At 44.0% G+C, this 16049-nt stretch overlaps 1 protein-coding gene across 2 annotated transcripts in view; it reads left to right on the top strand.

The window, feature by feature from the left end:
• The window catches only part of ITPR1 (inositol 1,4,5-trisphosphate receptor type 1), a 355281-nt gene that overhangs the window by 217631 nt on the left and 121601 nt on the right, over positions 1-16049 (top strand). For both annotated transcript variants that reach the window (XM_070360064.1, XM_070360063.1), the window contains 3 exons: positions 1715-1899; positions 5725-5873; positions 6782-6893. In XM_070360064.1, the coding sequence (XP_070216165.1) occupies positions 1715-1899; positions 5725-5873; positions 6782-6893 (446 nt within the window). The remainder of the gene's footprint in view (positions 1-1714; positions 1900-5724; positions 5874-6781; positions 6894-16049) is intronic.

Below are 16049 nucleotides of genomic sequence, written 5' to 3'. Positions count from 1 at the left end.
GCCCCTTGTCGGCAGCTTTGAAAGGAAGTTATGACCATTACTTCATCCTGATTTTGTCGGTCTCTGATCTGTTGCACTCTTCCACCCCCTCCCCATAAATACTATGAAAAGGGAAAGCCTTCCTTCCTAAATCGAGAAGGGTTATCTGCCTCTAGTAGCTCTTTAGCTCCCTGGAGACCCCAGAGAAGACGAGTAGGGCTCTTAGTGCTGTTGAGCAGTTGTGTTCCATTGGGCTTGTTGCCCGATCGCAGTCTTCCCTCCCTAATTCCCTTTATATGTGTATGGCAAGCACTCGTGCCTTTTTATTATTTACGTGGCACAATTTCACAATAAAAGATTAAGCTTTTGAAAGGGTGTACATTATTATAGGTTCATGATTTGATAAAATAGGGCTCTGATCACCCTGAATTCTGCCCATATATGATGGTGCCTCTTGAGGTTGTTGGTTAAAAGTGGGGCAAGTTGCTGAGTTCGCTAGCTCAGTGATCGTCAGAGAGGAAATGTTTTAACAGTCTTGGCAGTGATGAGAAAAGGCAAGGAGCATTGGTGTTTGTGAGACAGTGGACCATGAAAACTGCACAGCCCATGAACCCCAGCCAGCACTTTTGTGCTTCTGCTGGCATGGAGCTTTGAAGACAGGCAAGAATTGTCTTACTGTTTTTTTTTTTTAACGTTATTGGATCTCCCAGATAGAAAGAAGGCTTGTTCGTCTGGTTATCTAACTTAATTTTTAAATTAACTTTTTATTTGGCAATAAATTTAGACTTTTAAGAACACTGCCAGGATAACACAGAGTTCCCATATACCCTTCAGCCAGTTTCCCCTGATGTCTGCATCTTACATTACCAGCTATGTTTGTCAAAACTAAGAAACTCAGATTAGCCTATTGCTATGAACTAAACGTCCAGACTTGGTTTTCAGCCCTTTTCCCACTAATGCCCTTTTTCTGTTCACAGTAACATGTAGGCCACCACATAGCGTTTAGTTGTCTCTGGTCTGCGACAATTTCTCATGTGTGCATGCTCGGTCATGTCTGACTCTGCAACCCCATGGACTGTAGCCTGCCAGGCTCCCCTGTCCATGGGATTCTCCAGGCAAGAATACTGGAGTGGGTCCAGACCTTCCTTATTTTCTGTGGCCTTGACCATCCTCAGATGTCCTAGTCAAGTATCTGTAGAATGTTCCCCCTTTGTGGATTTGACTGGTTTTCTCGTGATGAGACCGGAGTTGCCCTTTTTTTTGAAGCAGGTTAAAAGGAAAACAACAGCTTGCCTGGACAGCATAGCTTATGTCATACTAGATGTTGTCTTTTGTACTATGTTTGGCTTAAAATAGCACTTTGTAGATGGTTGAAAGAATACAAAACCAGAAAATTTTTCAAAAAGCAGTTTACTGGTTAGATGAGTTCCCTGTCTTGATAATTCTTAAAATGTATCGATATATCTGAGCCCCTAAGAAGCCATTCATTGAAGAAGCCCATTGGACCTACCTGAACTGTATGACCTCGTAGCATGTAATTTTCCTCACAGCAGCTGGCCTCAGAATTCACATTGGAAAACCCGACCTAACAGATAGTGAGGTTCAGCTGAACTGCATATCCACGCTAACGTTGTGGGCATGGACACGCCTGCCTGTGGGATGAGGGGGGCAGTTTGCACTTCTGGGGGTCTCTCATCAGAGCTGTGGGCTCACAAGCCCCATCTCTCCTGTGCAGCCAAGAGCCGGGCCATTGCCATTCCCGTGGACTTGGACAGTCAGGTCAACAACCTCTTCCTCAAGTCCCACAACCTCGTGCAGAAAACCGCCATGAACTGGCGGCTGACGGCCCGCAATGCTGCCCGCAGAGACTCTGTCCTGGCTGCTTCCAGGGACTACCGGAACATCATCGAGAGACTGCAGGTAATGCCCAGCGCTGATGGAAGCGACCCGTAACCCGGCCTGAGGCAGCTCCCCACACTGAAGGGCTTCCTTGAGCCAGGGAAAAATCCGGGGTTGGCCCCAGGGGGATATCAGTGTGATGAGTGGGTAGTCAAATGCAGATGTGTGTGTTGGGCCAGGAGAGCAAAGCTCCTCGGGACCCAAAAATACTCCCGACAAAGTCATGGTCTTCAGAGGTTGTTCATGGATTTTCAAATCTCTTTTTCAAGAAGTCCCTTGTCACTTATTAGGAAGGAATAAATCAGTGTTAGAAGAGGATGCTTAGAATAAGAGTGTAACGGCTCCTATTTTTTTCCCCATCATCTTGGGATTTTGGCCTCTTGAATCAGTAGGTAAACAAGTGTAATCGTAACTGAGAGAGGAGTTTTCTATCAAATGAGCCAAATGAAAATAAAAGTGTTACTAAATTCTAGCTAGATTCTACTCTGTTTACTTAGTACCTACAAAGAGACGTGCTCTTCTTTTGTTAAGAGGGAGAGTAGTGAGGATTAGATGATGTTAAACGTTTAAACACGCTCCGTAATATCAACATCTTCCTTTGAACAAGCGCCTCAGGTGGTTTCCTCACAGATGACACATGGACCATGGTTAGAGAATCACAAATCCTTCAGAGGAGCTTGGTGCCATGGTGCAGAGTGTGATCTCAAGCCAGCGCCCGATCGTGGCTCCACAGCTTAGAAATGCATAACCTTAGGGAAGTTACTTAATTTCTCCAATTTCCTAACTTGTAAAAATCATGTAATAGTAACACCTACGTCATGGGGCTGATACGAAGATTAAGAGACTTAAGACGTTCCGGTCACTTGTGACTGCCTAAGAAATGACAACAGAGATTATTTTATTCTTTGACTGTTCTGGAGGTTACTGGGCTCAGCAAGGTGTTTCTTGCTCAAGTTCGTTCATGCAGTTGCAGTCCGATGGTGGTTGTGTTTGGACTCACCTTGAAATCTCACTCATCCACACGTTTGGCAGTTGATACTGATCGTTAGCTGAGACCTCAGCTCTCACCTAAAATATCTACACGGAGCCTCCCCACAGAGTATGGGCTTCCTCACAACATGGCGGCCGGGTCCCAAGATAAGTCTGGAGAGATAGATAAGTAAAAGCTATATTGCCTTAATTACCTGGCTTCAGAAATCACATGGCATCCTTTCTGTCATATTCTTTGGGTCAAGATAGTGACATACGTCCACTTAGGTTCAAGGGGAGAGGACACAGACCACCGTTTGATGAAGAAGAGCTTGCAAAATCATTTATACTGCAGTGCTTGTACAGCAATGGAAAATGCAATACACTTAAAGCACAAAGAGCAGAACCTGGCATGTAGTGAGCCAGGTCACTTGATCAGTGACCTGCTCTTCTTAATATTATTATGGTCGTTATCCTTATGACTGTAATAATTATCGTTAATAAGTGAAGTAAATGAATCTCTGAGGGTGACACAAGTTACCTAAAGACAAAAGAGTTCATTGATGGATTCATCAGCCCCACCCTAGGCACAGGGGATACAGCAACCAAAGCTAAAATAATCTTGACCTTCATAGAGTCTCCATTGTTGGAAGGGAGAAAAACAATGATCAAATCACACAGATAGAAGTAAAATGGTAAGAGAGACAGACACTGCAGAGGAGTGAGCAGTGCTATGAAACATACTGATGAGGAAGCTCATCTTGCCTGGCGCTGGGGGTGGTGGTCAACAAAGGCATTGCTGGGGAAAGAACATTGGAACCAAGACCAGGGGACAGGGGGACTGACTTAAAGAACGGAAGGGAAGGGAAGAGCTTGTGAGGAGACCATTCCACAGGGGAGAATACAGCACAGAGACCTCAGGAAGGTTAGCTTGGCTGGAGCCCGCAGAGCTGGGTGGATGCAATTTGAGCCTTGTCATGACAGAGCCACTTCTTAAACAAAGGTAGCCTGATTCCCCATGGAGTGTTTCTTGATCTCCACTATGGTTTAGAAGGAGGAAGGTCACTGTATTGTAGACTCATAACTGGATGAACACACAGCATTTTCTCCTGCTCAAACTGAATTATCTGTGGCTTAGAAGCACACCTGCTCTTCTTAGATCATTACACATATTCTTGGGTAACAGAATAAAATACATAAGTTTAGGCAGTGCTTGTTTTAAAGATTTGGCCAGTAGCCAAAGCGATCCTTATTTATCTAATGAGTTATTGTCTGTCTGAGTCCCTGCAGTTACGAGATTGCTCAGAATGGCAAAAGTTGTCATAATGTGAGAACATTAACTTGCAAATGCAGTGCTTATATAATTAACCCCCATTCAGACATCCCCCTCACTTAACACTGGCATCTCCCCCTGCCCATCGCTTCGCCACCCTTGTCTGTTGGTCTCTCCCCGATTGCCGAATGTTCTACATTTGACAATACAATGCAAATCAATTGCAATGTGAAGTTCCAACCTGGCAAAAGATGCAAGATTTCGTGAACACGATGCCGAAGAACTGTTTCAATCTTGTACAAAAGCTGGAGACAGATAACGAATTGCCAGAGTTAGGACCAGTCACTGTTGAAGAAGAGGAAATTGGGTGCTTTCCCAGAGAGAACTGTTAGGGAAACTGACAAAATTCTCAAAGAATTTTGCCAAAGCGACCCTCTCTCTGACTGTGCTGTGAAAGTCATTCCAAACTAAGGGATGTTGCAGGGTACTCTCATAATATTGTTGGGAATATGGCCCCCTCCCCAAAGCAGTTTGATTTATTCATGCATTCTTGAATGCATCCTAAATATGATTGAGTGATGACAAATTTTGTTACATGTAAGATGAAGTAGAATTATATTCATAAGTTTTAGTTTCTAGATAAAAGATCACTCAATTCTTTGTGAATTTGGGGCCTATGAAATTTGGGTCCCTGATTGAGATGAGTGCAATTAAAGTGGGCTTTCTCCATGCAAAGCTTCCTGGTGAATTATCTGATCTTCCCCAGCGTGTCGTGTTCTGCCCTTCGTAGCCAGCTTGCCGGTAGCTTGGTTCTCAGTTAGCAAGCCAGACGGCAGACTTTAGCATCTTTTGGAGATAATTTCTCATCTGTTTCCTGCCATTTGCCTTTATATGGTGTTTGTTGTGTTGGTTTTGCTGCTCTTTCAACTTCTCTCTGTTTTCCTTTCCTACAGCTATGTGTTTTGCATTTGAAGACCATCATGCTATCAGGGTACATGTATTTAGCATGTTGATACAGCATGTTCATTCATTTGTGTTCTCATGTTTTATATGATATTTTATTATATGAATAATTCATGCTCATTGGAAATAATTTGGCAATACTCACAAGTACCACTAAATAGAAGAAAACTGGAGTCACCTGTAATCCCACCTCTCAGAGAAAATCACTAATGATGTTTTAATGTTTGCTGCGTATCCTTTAGACATTAATGTGGATAAAAAGTGGATCGTAGAGTCCATACTATTGTTTGGCCATTTTTTTTACACTTGTAATGTAGACACCTTTCCATGTTGTCGAATGTACTTTTTGCATCCTATTTTAAAACATATGGAATGATCCCTTGGGTAGCATAAGGACCATCTCACAGAGCGGGTGGGAAGGATGTTACGTCTTTGTTATTTCTCTGTTTTCCGCATCAGGGTCTAATGCTTCAGGTAACCGTTGGGCAATGTCTAATAACTTGAGGCACATACCAGACGGTGCTGAGGTTACTGTAACCCAGCATAGTCTGTGGTCATGCCTCAGGTCAGAAATGAATGTTCCCACTCTCCCGTGGTCGCCTCGGCCCGAGCTGCTCACCCGGGCTGTGCTTCCTTTCCAGGACATCGTCTCGGCCCTGGAGGACCGTCTCCGGCCCCTGGTGCAGGCCGAGTTATCTGTGCTGGTGGATGTCCTCCACCGGCCCGAGCTGCTCTTCCCGGAGAACACGGACGCCAGGAGGAAGTGTGAAAGCGGGGGCTTCATCTGCAAGTAAGCAGCCCCTCCTGCCGCGGTGCTCGCTGGGGCAGAACCCCGATGACCAGACGCGGCACTGTTCCCGGGAAGGCGGAGCTGGCCTGGTGTTCGGTGAAGACAGCAGGGCCTAGTGCGGGGGTCCGTTCTGACTGTTCTAAAGGAAGTGCGTAGGTGCAGTCCTACTTAGCAACACTGTTGTTGGGTGACAACTTCTGCTTTGAGAACCGCACGCCCGGTTGTTCATCTTCCACTCACCACATGCAGGCAGGATGTCCCCCGTGGACTGACGGACTCCAAAAGCCACGGCCCGCGAATCCTCAGAAAGCTCAAACCTACCAGGGCCTCACAGTCTTTATAGTTTCCCAGCAGCTTTATAGTTTCTCGTTTTATGCCGTGGGGCATCATCTAGAAAAAGCAACTGGTCCCATGACCAGAGACCGCTGTCTGATTTTCACCCTAAGGTTGGTTGGTTGGTTAGCTTGAGCGTGAATTCTGCTGCTTTTTTATTTTTCTGGGCCTGTCAAAGGATAAGACTGTATAAACAAAGCAATGGTTGGGATGTGTTTATTTCCAACCATAATACTCTTGAGGTTCTTTTTTTTTTTTTTTTTTTTTTAACACTGCTGACATATTTTGGCCACATTACTGACAATCCTCAGTGGGTAAATAACTGCGCTCCATAAACAGCAGTTTTGAGTGGGCCTCTGTCTCCCTTCGGACCTGTTTGCTGCTGCCGACCAGCAGGTGTCGCTATTGAGACACCGACTGGCTGTTAGTGAAGGGACTGCCCGGAAGTCTGTTTAAGTCTGGGAGCCTTTGGTAAATATTAGTTCATTAACAGACTAGTTACAATAAGTTGGCTTTTTTTTTTTTTATGTAAAGATGTTTCAGGGATGTAATCCGTGGTTTTCCCCTCCATTCAGGTTAATCAAACACACTAAACAGCTGCTGGAGGAGAATGAGGAGAAACTCTGCATCAAGGTCCTTCAGACCCTCAGAGAAATGATGACCAAAGACAGAGGCTATGGAGAAAAGGTACTGCCTTTTATTTTCATGTGAAAACCAGGTGTTGCTATTAGATAGAAGCAGAGTGGGGGCACTTAGAAATCCACCTTAGTTCAGGCATATTGACTGGAGAGACAACTTAAAAAAAAAAAACACCTATTCATCTTGCCCTGAAGGTAATTAAATCATATGAGTCTCTCTTTAGAGTCATATACACTTAGGTGTCTCTTTTAGGCTGCTTGCCATACAATCTATATTCAGAAAAATAGGAACAACAAGATTTTCCGTCTGTTTAAATTCCCAGTGAGAATGCAAATGCTTCTTGTGTACCAAGGTGTGTGTGTTCCTGAGTTTTGGGTTCCAGCTGAGCATACCTGTGGGTTTACTTGCTTCTTTCTGGTGAGACGTTACACAATCCTCCAAGTGTATGAAGAAACTGCCTCCAGTTCTAACTGGAATGAAGACAGACAGACATGTCACCTTTTCTAACTGAGATTGGGAAACGGACCATCCCTGGGAGCTGAGACTTCTGATCACATGCAGCGAGCCATGATGTACAGAAAACAGCCCTCGCACCCCTGATTTTGGTCCAAGTGGGATAAAAAGAGCCCCATTGCTCTTCCTTTCTGCCCCCAGTGAAAAACAGGGCCTGAATTTAAGTCTCACCAGTCTTCTTTGAAGGCAATAATATTCATTTACTACCTTGAAGCCACTTTTATCTGCATTTTCCAAGTAGGTAAATGTGCTGATATCATTGACTTACCAAATACACAGTAAATAACTTTTATTCATCTCTGCAAAGAATGTTTGATAATTAAATCACAGCCTCTCTTGTCAAAAGAGAAGGTGACAACTAGATTCTTGAAAGTCTAAAACACTGTCGGAATCTTGCTTTCTAACCTAAGCAGTGTCCGTCCTTAATATTAGAGCAATTCAACGTGTGCGGATCTTTGGATAAAAGCAAATAAAACAGAAAGGTACACAGTCCTTTTTGCAGTTTACATTCCTCCACTGGCCCCAAACCACAATGCTTTTAAACATCAGTCTAAACTTGTAAAATGTACAAATTCAAACTTGAATAAATGTTACTTGGAAAATAAGTGTTTATAACTCAGGAGGAATTTTGTGGTGGAAATATGCCAGAATAGAGTTTATAAATATAAAAGCAAGGAACGCTGGTACAAATGGGAAGTAACGAGATGACCAGTGTGCGCTGTGTAGACACCCAGCTAGGTCTTGCCCTTGATAAGGTGAGGAGGACAGTAAAAGAGAATACACTTATCAGATAAGTAAATAATAGCCATTTATTCCACAGGATGTTTGTTTTTCTTCGAGTGAACTTTAAGAAGTGTTTTTAAAAAATTGACTCTAGTTTTAAAAACTCGTGTTTTTAAAAAATTGACTCATTCACTTTCCCTAATAAGATAAACTCTACCAAAGGGACCTTAACCAGCTGTGAATTTATTTGTACCTTTGGGGCAGAAAACACAATTTTAAACTGTGGGGACCACAGTTTTCTCCTCTTGAGAATGTCTGCTTCTTTCTTAGCCAAGGTACTTGAGGTAAGCTTTGCGTCTCTACTCCAGTGACCTTGTAAGTTGTGCTTATACTTTCAAGTGAGTTTTCTTTTTAGAGTGTGGAAAGTATAAGTACAAGGAGTTGGTTCAGAGTCTGTTGCTGGGCAGAAAACGCGCAGGGGTCTTCGGGGCCGTGTGGAAGGTGTGCTTTCTGCCGCCTTTCCCTCCCCGTGGCGGGCCAACAGGGAGAATGCTGTCTTGGCCCCTGGGGACACGATCCGAGATGCTGTCACCCTGCCTGTGAGAAAGCTCGTGGAGAGCTATAGAGCCAGGGCTTCGAGAGCTCAGTAGATGATGCAGGCCGTTGTGAAAGAGTTACGAGAGTTGAGAGGAGCTCCTGAGGGTGCAGCTCAAATCCCTCTTCATCTGGTGAAGAAATTAGCCACATCCTGGCAGAGAAAGGCTTGGCGGCAGGATGACAGTTCCTTCCCGTCGGGTTGGAGCTGTCATCCCCCTGGTCAAAGTGAAAATACTAGAAGCAAGTACGGGAAATGCTCTGCCACCAAGAAGGACATTCTAGAAACCTGTGCTAGTCAGCAGCTCCTCAGACCGCACAGAGATGCCATGCTGCTGCTGGCCCCAGGCTCGGACTGCGGGAAGAGGCTGCTTAACCCTTCGCTTTAAAGGGGAGCAGGGGGGCGTTAAATGATTTGTGTTTCTTCCAGTTTCGTTGTTAGTTTGCACTCTGTCCTGTTTCACTAAGGCTTTTGGAAAATGCCTTTGATGGGTTACTGGCTGCCTCTGTTTGAGTAAAGAGGCATGACATGCGGGAGCCAGCTCTTTCAAGGATGGGAAGAACCCAGACCCAAAGAACTAACCTTTCTTAGGCAAACCAGGTCGGGGTGTTGTTCAATCGCCAAGTAATATCTGATTCTGCAACCCCATGGACTGCTGCATGCCAGGCTTCCCTGTCCCTCACAGTGGGTGTTAGTCGATAAAGTAAGTGAAGTGGCCTTTGAACTGGGTGCTCAGGACACAAAGGCAAATGTGAATGCCAAGTCTGTCGTCTTGGCCTACTTTTCCTATTCGTTGCCTCTTGAGTGGGGCTTGTCCCATGACTAACACCCTGCTGGGATGGCCGGGGTTGCTCTGTCTTCCTGCCCTCTCCTGAGTCCTCACAGTCCTCTCTCCTGGTCTGCGGGGCCCTCACATCACCTGAGGTTTGGATCAGGCCTAAGAGTCATATCTGAGAAGACAGTGGTCAGCACACTTGTCCTGGTCCATTGCCTAAGACGTGCCCGTCCAAGAACTGTGACACGTGCTGGAAATGTGGGGGCGGGGCACAGAGGATGGTGACAAAATTTAAATCATGATCATTTAGAAATTAAAGAAATTATCTTTTACTGTGGTGTCTCCAAATGGGCCAGCAATATTTACCAGAGAGTGGTATTAAAATACAATATAGGATAGTATAATATAGTGGAATATTAAAAAGGATCACCAGAATAATGATGGAATACATTTTCATGTGATTCTTGTGTCTTTCTCAACAGTGTATTCAAAGTTAATAAACTATAAAATCAGGGCTTTGCAACCATTCTGTGTGTGCAAGGCCTAGCCAACTCTGCTTTTAATCTACAGATTTAACCATGTTAAATAAAATAGTTACCTCCCATCGCTAAACATCTCTAAGATTTACCCTGAATCTCTCTATAATTCATAGAATATATTCATGCCCCTAGGCCTTGCTTGAAGAGAAAGCATGGTTATTTTATATATCGGCTGCTCTATTACCTACCGTACGATTTTTATTAAGATATTTTTGATTTAAGAGTCAGAGTTTTGGAAAGAAATTCAGAGGCCAACAGATAATGTGAAAGAATATCTCAATTTATTTAAACTCCATTTTTCTTCTGAATAATGGTACCTGTTACACTACTAGAGAGTTTTTGACCTCAAGTAATATCAGGGTTTTCATTTCTTATGAATTGTCAATCCCCTGTTAATTACTAGTGCTTCTTTTCTCTGGGCAAATAAACTATTAATATTTCCAGCTACCAGTGTTTCTAGTAGGAGTTTAAATTTGCAAAAGTAAATATTAATGAAACATAATAAAATCAAGGATCCTCCATCTATCATTAAACATGCATAATTGTCATTAATCCTCTTTTTCTTTCTTTTGAACTTGGTGCTAATAAATCATTTCATTGTTCCTAATATCACTCAGGTAGGCAATAATCACCTTGGAGGAATCTAGTCTCTTTAATCAATAGTATCAGGATTTGGAATATCTGGGCTGGGGAACATATTGGTCTTATTGCTTGCTTAAATTGACTCTGGGTCTGATTTATCCCACTGCTTGCTTAAATTGAAACTGGGTCTGATTTATCTCAATGGTAGTTTGAACTCAAGACACCCCACCCCCATTCAGTGGTATAATGAGTCCAAGGAGAGAATTTTCTCCTAAGCTGAGTTGATAGGAGTTTAGCTTTTAACCCGACTCTCTCCCATCCTTTTCTGAAAGGACATGGTTCTTGATCGGGGATCTTGCCCTTGTTCGCAGCTCAGTTCAAGTTTTCTCTACAAGGGAGCACAACAGTGCCATTCAGGGCTCTTGGTTCAGTGACCTGTGAGGTTTTTTGTTTGTTTTTTTCTTGGCCACACTGTGTGGCATGAGGGATCCTAGATCCCCAACCAGGGTTCAAACCCACTCCCCTTGTATTAAGAACATGAAGTCTTAACCACTGGACCACCAGGGAAGCCTGGACCTGCGAGGTTTGATACCTGGCATGTAAACAAAGTGTGGCAGCATCCTGCCTGAGATGCCAGGGTGCAGTGGTGTCCAGAATGCCCACAGCTCTCAAGACGGTTGCGTTCTAACGATGCTCCAACCTGAGTCAGCGATGAGAAATACAGTGACAAAGCTTCTAACACTTAGCTCGCTTGTATTTCCTGTTCTAACATTGCCTTCTTTTTCTCCCCCCTTTTTTCTTTTCCAGCTCATCTCCATTGATGAATTGGATAATGCTGAGGTCCTAATTTCATTTTTTTTAAGTGTCCCATGGTGATGTTTCCATGACCCTCTCCCAGCGAACTCTGTGACCTGTCCCCTAGTCTGTGCAGCATCTAGTATCTGACTTTGTGTAGCATGCCTCTGGGAGTGAGTCAAGTCCTTCGTGTCTGTGTTAGCGTTTCCCATGAGTTTGTTTGCCATTTGTCCTTGGAGCCCATCCGAGTCTAGATAAAGATTTTCTAAACTGTGATAAAATTTCGATCATTCACTGTCTAGAAGCTCAGCTGAATTTGTGGTTGGCGCTGGCTATTAACAGATCTCTGAAACTCAGTGCTGATGCTTCTCTCTATGTGAAGCACTCATGCAAAAAAGAAATAACTATATGGGTACAGTTTGCAAGTGGTGAAAGAGAAAAACAAACCACTGCTCTCTTGGTCTGTATGTTGGAAAGTGTTAAGTGTGAGGGGGTCATAGAAAATTTTGTCAAAGTGCAGAGCGAATTCTACAGCAATCTCAAGACTTTTCAGCTGCTGGCTTGCAGTGGAATTCAGAATATACTATATCCTTGGCTTCTCAATTCTAGGAAAACCACCTCGAGATTGAGGAACTGAAATGTCATCTGATGGTTTCTATACTTAGGTATCAAATTAGTTTCATTTACTCAGAATTAACCTGGAGACTCACAAGTGGCCATCTTGTTTGGGATTTGAGGGCCTCCTAAATATTTTCTCTCTTGTAAACATTTTTCAAGATTTCTTGCCACATCTATAGTATGTGATACATGTTTGGTAAATGATAATAGAAAGGATTAATTGGGGGAATTAATATATGTAGTTGAGGGAGTCTAATTGCTTAGGAAAAGGAGGCACATTGGAAAAATTTTTATCTGACTTTCAAAAATTAATTTTCTTGTCTACTTCTTTAGATATCTGTTTGCTCTTTTGGTAGACCAATGGATACCTTCTTTTGATGGTATTTGATGGTATTCTACCAAATAGAATATAAGCCCTGCTCTAATAGCTACCACCAGAATTTCAGAAATACTAAGAGGTGGTTCAGATACCCCTAAGGAGAATTTGAATCACAGACTTTTTAAAGCTGAAAGCGACGTGAGTGGTTATGAATTTTCAGGTCCCTCAGGAATGGAGGCACTCAGAGAGGTAACGTGAGTGGCCTTAGTTCTGACGGCTATAGCGGGTGAGGCAGAACTAGCGCTGGGCTCAGCTGCCGGCCCGGAGGCTTACTGCTCAACTGAAGTAGATTCTGCAAGCTCAGGCTTCTCCTTAAACCGATCAGCATGAACAGGTGAGGAGGCCATGCTTCTCTGGGGTGAATAGAAAGCAAGAAAAACAGCAGGCTGTCCAGGGGTTTCACCCCTTTAACTACAGTGATTTTTGCTACTTCCTGTTTAGTCCTCTCTCTTCCGGGTTGTTTGTTTGCCAGCAAAACGTCTAACGCTGAATCTTCATGTTGGCAGCCTTCGACTCTTCTTCTTTCTACCTAGAGTTGTAAATGCTTCCCTGACTTGAATTTTTCCTCTAGAATATTGAGGTTGAGTTCCTATTTGTTTAAATACAGATGAAGTCAGGAAAGGAAGGCCCTCCCTTATCGGAGTCTGCAGTGTTATTAATACTCTGTTTTGCACCATAGTAATCATTTGATGTGTTGGCTTGCTCAAGATAGAACTTGGGTCTCCTGGCTGGGAGTTTATTGCTCGCTTATGGAAAGATTCCCCAGTTGGAGCAGGTGTGTTTATAATTATACGCTAGGAAATAGAATACTGTCTGTTTATAAAAGAAGAATGTTCTGGCAGCCCCTTGGATTCTTTGAAAATTCCCTGAGGAAGCAACTGTGGATCCCCTCTCTGTTGTTACCCCTGGCAACCATCCGTGCCCTGGGACACCAACACTGTCCCTGGGCCGGCAGGCTGTTGGATCTGGCCTTCTAAGCAGAGATGCCTGATCGCCTTTTGTCATCCATGGCTGTTCTGGAAATGAGTACAGCTCCTGAGGTTTCCCCTGCCAAGCCTGCTGTCCATGTGTGAGGGTGGAAACCAGCAGCCCACAGCTGGAGTTCTGCAGCAACTCCATTAAGAAACTTAATGAGAGTTCACGCTGGCCCACGTTACAGGCAAGGCCTCCCACCTAAAAATTGCAAACCAGCACTTCAGACTTGAACCTTGCTGAGGAATTGCCCCTGAGCCAGGGTTATGACATATCTGGAAGAGCCGTGATCCCTGGGATGGGAGGGGACCACTACTCTTCAATGATAAAGGCCTCTCGGCCGTTGTGAGAGAAGAGGCGCAGTGAACTGCTTGGAGAAATAGCACAGTGTCTTCTGAGTCTCTGTGTGTGCTCTGAGAAGGGAAGACGAAGTGAGGACAGGTCAGAGTCCCTGTAGGAAGAGTGCATGGTGGAGGCCTTCTCGGCTATCCTGGAGTGAAATTTCATTTGAAACCAGAAAGAGAGGAGGGTTTTTTTTTTTATGATGATGATCATGATTTTTTTGTTGTTGCAAATCAAGAGGCAAGGTCTCCATCATTACCACCTGATTTTACCTTTTTCTTGGGGTTCAGGAAGAGGACAGATGAGGGGAGAGGTATAGAATGTTTCTGTCATCTCCAGAAAGAAAACACCGCACGACCCATTCTTGGCTTTAAACAGACACCAGTGACTGCCCAAGACATTAGTTTATCTAACGCTTAAGTGCCTGTTCCATTCCAGGTGCTTTGCTAGGGGTTTTGGATCCAGCAGTGCCCCAAATAGGCACAGTCTGCCCTTCTGGAGTTTATGGTTTTGCCACAGCAGCAGACAGTATTATAAGCCAATGTTAACTGAGACATGTAGGAAGGTAAAGTATAGGGAATCATGTTGTTGTTCAGTCACTAGGTCAAGGCTGACCCTGTGACCCCATGGACTGCAGCATGCCAGGCTTCCCTGTCCCATTCTTTCTCCTGAAGTTGCTCAGATTCGTGTCCATTGAGTCGGTGATGCTATCTCTAACCATCTCCTCCTCTGTCCCCGGCTTTTTCTCCTGCCTTCAATCTTTCCTAGCATCAGGGTCTTTTCTAATGAGTTGGCTCTTCACTTGAAGTGGCCAAAGTTTTGGAACTTCAGCTTCAGCATCAGTCCTTCCAATGAATATTCAGGGTTGACTTCCTTTAGGATTTGGATCATAAGAACATGGGGGTCACAAGAATATGTAGTTTAGGGACTTGGACCTGAGGAGGTCAGTTCACATCAGGCGAGGACCACTGCCCGTGAGCCTGTTAGTGACTCACCGCAATGGAAAAGCGAGATGGGTGCTCCCACTCCTTAAGGTGGCTGCAGCCCGCCTGTATCTGCCAGTATCGAGTCCTCGGCTTCTGCCACCATGCCACCAAGAGCTGCTTCTGCAAGCAAGGGAGACCCCTGTCAATAATAAAATTCAGCAGGGGGGCAAGGGGGAGAGAGAAACAGAGAAACACGAGAATTATTCAGTTTCACCTTCAGGGGGCGTTCTCATGACGTCCAAGCCAGAGTGGAGGTGTCCTACTTTTTTACATCGCTGTGAACTGCTGGGTTGGGCACCTGCCAACATTCAGGCGGCAGTTACATAAGAGCTTCTTTTTTTCCTGGAATTTAGGCTTGCTGCTGATGTGTGACCTTCAACAGTAATTGCCAATAAATGCAGCGGGGCTGTTTACTGTTAGACACTGGCAACCCTGGAGCAAGCGAGCTCAACTCAGAGCATAGAGAAGCTATTGCAGAATCTCGGGAAGTTTTTTTTGTTTTTTCCTTTCTTTTTCTTTTTAATGCTGAGATGATTCCATAATGATCAAAGTTGTATAATTCAATCAAGTCAGAATGATTTTCACTTTTGGGTTCAGTTCTGATGAACTTCTTCTGTAAAATATACATGAAACTGCATCATCAGAGCCAAATAATGTCTATTTCTTGTTTCAAAAAGCCAGTGCCATTAGTAAGGGTATTATGCTAGCTGATGTGCAGATTCAAAGTGGTCCTGCTAAAATACTAGGTAACTTCTCTCTTTGCTCAGCTTTCTTTCAGGTGTTCTGTTCTCTTAATGTGGTTTACAAAGGCTTGTGAAAGGCAGGACCAAGCAAACATATTTGCAAACCCATTTGCTGTTTGTTTGTTTATTTTTTCCCTCCTCTGAGATGGAGTGGGTGAAAAGGGACTGAAGACTGATTCATGGTGTTGGAGATGATAAATTCTCTTTGCTGTGCTGAGAATTCGGTCCATCATACAGTCTTGTTTCTTTTGTTGCTGTTCTTTTTCTTGTTGCTTTAGGTATAAGGTTGGGTTGTTTATTTGATGTTCAGTCTCATTTCTTGAACTATCTTCAGCGTCTGCTAGGGGTGGTCCATGAAAGGAAGACATCTTATTTCAAAGGAAGATTCTAGAAGCCTAGGGGTAGGATTCTTGTTGATGACATCAGGAAACAGAGAGTCTCAGTGGCTGTGTCGTGTGCTGGCCTGTATCGGGCACACACAGATGCCTGCGTGTATGTGTATACGGTATGTATGCATGCAAGTGTGTGCTCTTGTACACACACCACAGATAGGAACCCTGGGAAGCCTGCGGGCTTCTTTTTATTTAAGAATGACAAAGTATGATTTCCCTTCAGTTGTGGTAGAAATTTATCCCTGGGTAA

Source organism: Bos mutus, chromosome 22 (genome assembly GCF_027580195.1).
Source record: "Bos mutus isolate GX-2022 chromosome 22, NWIPB_WYAK_1.1, whole genome shotgun sequence".
Classification (NCBI taxonomy): Eukaryota; Metazoa; Chordata; class Mammalia; order Artiodactyla; family Bovidae; genus Bos; species Bos mutus.
The sequence above is the reverse complement of the archived record's forward strand: the minus strand, read 5'-3'. Positions and strand labels throughout refer to the sequence as shown.